General features: G+C 43.6%; 1 protein-coding gene across 1 annotated transcript in view; it reads left to right on the forward strand.

Annotated features, from left to right (window-relative positions):
• Positions 1 to 4817, forward strand: part of LOC107301066 (proliferation-associated protein 2G4-like) — a gene marked incomplete at both ends in the record, with an annotated part of 8032 nt that overhangs the window by 732 nt on the left and 2483 nt on the right. Inside the window, 3 exons of the mRNA XM_015830334.1 lie at positions 747 to 810; positions 3665 to 3743; positions 3922 to 4000. Coding sequence (XP_015685820.1) covers positions 747 to 810; positions 3665 to 3743; positions 3922 to 4000 — 222 coding nt within the window. The remainder of the gene's footprint in view (positions 1 to 746; positions 811 to 3664; positions 3744 to 3921; positions 4001 to 4817) is intronic.

The raw sequence follows: 4817 nt of genomic DNA on the forward strand, positions 1-4817 counted from the left end.
CCTTTGCTTAACAAAAAAGTGAGTGTCCTGGAAACATCTTGATGTTCTGGATGTGCTTTCAAAATGATAGCATAAATATTTGGCAGCTTAAATTTTTTAAAAAGGGACCAATTTTTCTTTTCCCCATTTTATTAATCCATTCTTATCTCCTAGGTTTTGATAAGCTTATCTGTTAACTTCAAGCGGTTGGTTTCTGCCCCAAAATCTAGAAATCCTACATTTGTTTTTTTCCCCAGTCAGTTGATTGTATTCATCTCTGGTTTTGCCTACACAGCTTACATAAGTATTTCAGTAGCAATCAGTTTTCCCCTTATCATCTTGCTCTTGAATTGGAAGCTTTTTTTCCTCTCTTGGAATATAGAATAACTTGTGTGTTATGGCTTTGGAGTTCATATTATTGGATTACACCAGGGGTAGTGAACCTTGGCTCTTTTATGACTCGTGGACTTCAACTCCCAGAATTCCTGAGCCAAGGTTGACTACCCCTGGGTTACACTGTGCACCCTTTGAAATTGATTTCTGATCTTGCACAAATGTAATTACCTCTCTACTGGTTCATTAAAGCATAGACATCTTTTGCATTTTTCAGTGAGGAACTGAAAAAAATCACTTGTGCTTCAATAAATATCATAAATTCATACCCAATGTCGTAAATTTCTAAAAGAGTGAAATAGGAAACAGGGTACTAGGCACAGTTTTTATTGCATTGTATGGTCATATTTGAATCGGGTCCATATTCTTAACAGAATTCACAAGTAACAGATGCCTGGAACAAGATTGCTCATTCGTTTAACTGCACGCCAATAGAAGGTAAGAGTTGGCTTGATGAAGAGTGAAGTTGATGCAGAATAATACAGGTGGTCCTTGACTTAACGACTGTAATCGAGCCCACCCATTATGGCAATAAGTTGTGATGGCCATTAAGCGAGGTGCCTTTGTGATTGTCTTGCTTAATGATCCCAAGCCCTGCTCTCCCCATTGCAGTTGCTAAATGACCGCATAGGTTATTAACTGGAGTAGGGGGCACCTTGTGGGGGGAAGCCTAGTACAGGCCAAGCCCACCACTGCAGCATCTCCCAAGCTTACGTGTGGCCTACCCTGGGCTTCCGAGGACTTCCTCCACCCTGAGACACAACATTCTCCTCTTTCCACCTAGCTCAGGGGTCTTCAAACTTGGCCCTTTTATGACTTGTGGACTTCAACTCCCAGAATTCCTCAGCCAGTGTGCCTGGCTGAGGAATTCTGGGAGTTGAAGTCCACAAGTCATAAAAGGGCCAAGTTTGAAGACCTCTTGCCCTAGCTGGATCCCCACAGGCCTTGGGCCTGCTTCCCATCTCTCTGGGTCTCATACCTTCCTCCCCACCTCCTCTCTTAGAACATGCCACTTACTGTAAATTCCTTTGGGAAGCAGCCATTCCACCATGAGGCCTCCCTATATTATATAACAGGGCTTTTCAAACTTTTCACAGATTTTACCACTTTTAGGACATGACAATATTCGAGTAACACCAGTGCTTAGCAAGGTGTCAAAAACTTGATGACTAAAAAGGGGGGTGGATTTTGAGTTTGATTGATTAGATTCATTTGTTGTTATAGAAATGTCTAGTTTATAATATTATGGAAAAGTAAAAAGTTGAGGTTCGGTAATGTTTCATTCTATTGCAAGCGAGGAAGTCGGAAGTCAATGCCTTTTCTTTTTTCCTTCTCCCCCTCACTTTTCCCCCCCTTCTTCCTCCCCACTGTGTCCCAGTATTTGCTTTTGAATTTTTGTATTTTATTCCATAACCTAATAAAATGTTACAAACCGTAGAAGGGAAAAAGTACCGGTTTTAATTTCTTTAGTGGCGGTTCCTTTGCGCTCAGGCCACGTGGAGGACCCCTGGCAGTGCAGGCTGCCCAGAGCCCTGGGCAGTGGAGGGCAAGCACCCAGCTCAGCCCAGCCTTCTCCAAGGGGGGCCCAGCTGCACTTACCTTCTCCTTGAGGCCAGCTGCTGCTTGGCTCGCTCTTTTTGGCCAGGTTGCTCATGGTGTGTGCGGGAGGGCAAAATGCGTGGGTCAGAGGGAAGCCCAATCTCTCTCCCTGCGAGGAGACCCGGCTTTGTAACCAAAGCATCCTCAGCAATAGGATGGGAGACCACCAGGAGAGTCAGGAGGAGGGGACAAGGGGATGGCACAAGGGCAGCAGGGCTGGTTGTGGCCAAGTGCTAAGGCAGGACTTCCCTCAGACCCTCCCTCCCTCTCATTATAATCTTCCCCCCTTCTTTTTCCTTCCCACTTTATTCTCCTTTCTTTTTTCTTCCTTCTCCTCTTTCCTTCTTTTTCTTTCCTTGCTCTCTTCCCTCTTTCCTTCTTTTTCTTCGTTTTTCCTCTTCCCCTTTCTCCTTTCCTGTCCCTTCTTGGATGCTCAAATGCAAAAGGGGAAACATTTCTCAGTGCCTCCTTGCCTTGTGATCAAATGCCACTTTTGCTAGTAGTTTGTGGCCACTTAAAAGATTGAGAACAAACCAGGCTCAGTGTATCCCGTGTTTGCATTTAGCGGGGGCGTCCACAGACGGCAGTAGAGCAAAACTGTCAAAACTGTGGCTGTGATAGTTGATCAGAGCTCCTCCGTTTTTTATGTGCGACAGCTTTAGCATTTAGGAACAGAGGTAGCTTAGTTGCTTTTTTATTAATACATAATCCTTAAAAGAGCTCTCTTGTAGGGACCCTGCCTTGGTCTAATTCAGACTGGAAAAATAGCAGAGGAAAATATTTTTTCCCACTCTGCTTTGTCCTGTTTTCCCCACTGGAAATGGCTGTTAGCAACACACAAGAAGGAGATACTTTCCTAAGAGCTCACAATTCAAGAATACCAATGTTAACTTGGATTGCCAACAAAGTTCTGTCTGTGACAAAACAGAACACAAAATTGCTTTCTCCTTTGAACTGGGGCATTTCCAACCAAGTTGCCTCCCCTCCCTCCCTTCCTTTCTTCCTCCCCTGCTTTTTTTTAAAAAAACTGCCAGAGGTTCTGGGCAGAGGTGGCAGCAGGCAGGCAGCAGTGGGCAGAGGCTTCACATTTTGACTCCTCCCCCCTGCCAGTGCCTCTGTGTGGCTCTCAGCTCACCTCTTCCAGACCTGCGCATGTGTTTGTATGTGCACGGGCAGGTGGGGGGTCTCACCCCTTGCAGCCCCGTGCCTCAACAGAGACCTTCTGCGTTGGCAGGCTGCAAACTAATGAAAGCTGGTTTTTCGGAGTACTTGTTTCTTCTTCTCAACGTGCCGCCGATCGCATCCGCCCTGCCTCCCTCTGCTCCTGCCCCCAACCCCATGGAGGGCTGCAAGAAGCTCCCATCGCAGCTTCTCTTATCTCTCCCGTTCTTTTCCTCCCCAATGTCACAGCGTGGGGCTGCAAGACGGGAGGACACATGCGTGCACATACAAACACAATAGGGCAATAAAATGTAACGATCACCTCTGAATAATTACAAAGAATTATACTGCCAACTACCAGTAGCAACAATATCGCATTTTCCTGCATCAGCTACGCTTTGCTTTGGTAATGAGTACAGTCAGACATTTAGGCAAAAAGTGTATTTCTGGTCAAAACATGGGGTGCCTTGAAATCTTAGCATGTAAGCCTACCTTACAATACCAATACTAACATAAGCCCTTTTCTTGATAGGCATGCTATCACACCAGCTAAAACAGCATGTGATAGATGGAGAGAAGACCATCATCCAGAATCCTTCAGACCAACAAAGGTATGAGACAATTTAGATGCCAACCTGTTTTTAGAATTTGTTTGTGTGTGTGGGGGGGGGTGTTAATGAATTTTGATGAAAAATGAAATCCACGATTTTCAATTAGTAGTTTATTATTCTGCAACTTTCCAAACCCTGTTCAGATGGAAATGTCTTTATATGTTTATTCCTCATCCAGAAAGGACCATGAAAAAGCAGAGTTTGAGGTTCATGAAGTTTATGCCATTGATGTTCTTATCAGCACTGGAGAAGGAAAAGTAAGTCTGTTTTATATCTCCCCTGTAAGTGGATATTCCAAAGAGACCTAACCTCATATAAAATAATATAATGTAATTTTATATAATAAAATATATCCCTGACTAGGTTGCTTGGCCTGATGTCTTGGGAAATCCACAAGTTGCTAATTCCTACAGAATTAATGAAAGTTAACAGAGTGGTGGGTTTCTGTGTTGGACTCCCTCTTCATATCATTGATCAGGATATTCAGATGCTCAAGGATTGTGCTGTTCTGTTATAGTCCTGATGTTTTAAGAAAGTCAATAAATTTGATCTTGCCATATTTCCACACAATCAATATTTAAATGTTACTTGTGACGTGGTTGCTATACATTTGCATGAGAAACTGATTGGCTAGATTAGCTAATCTTGGCTGATGAACAAGAAGCTTCAGGACAGGTTGAACAACATTAGATCAATATTATTCTAAGTCATCTGGTGGAAAAATAATTCTTTCATTCTCGAGATTCCCTTTATGTCACCCTTGCAATTTGAAGGCAGCTTTTGATTCATTGTGGTGAAAAATATGACAGTAAATAGAGGACTTTTTGCTTCAATTTCTACTATAAGAAGAGGCTGTATCCTGGCCTGCTTTAAACTTACCGTATTTATTCGAGTATAACGCGCACACGTGTATAACGCGCACCCCTAATTTTCGATTAAAAATGAAGCGTCATATGCAGAACGTTTTCTCCTCATACCCTGAGTTGCCATCTAACAGGAAAGGGAAGTGCATCTCGCCAGTTTGGGCCGCCCCCTGTACGCGACGAGGGGACGTTTTTTTTTCTTCGCCCTCGC

This window comes from Protobothrops mucrosquamatus, unplaced genomic scaffold, assembly GCF_001527695.2.
Source record: "Protobothrops mucrosquamatus isolate PMUCROS unplaced genomic scaffold, P.Mucros_1.0 scaffold9834, whole genome shotgun sequence".
NCBI classification, from domain to species: domain Eukaryota; kingdom Metazoa; phylum Chordata; class Lepidosauria; order Squamata; family Viperidae; genus Protobothrops; species Protobothrops mucrosquamatus.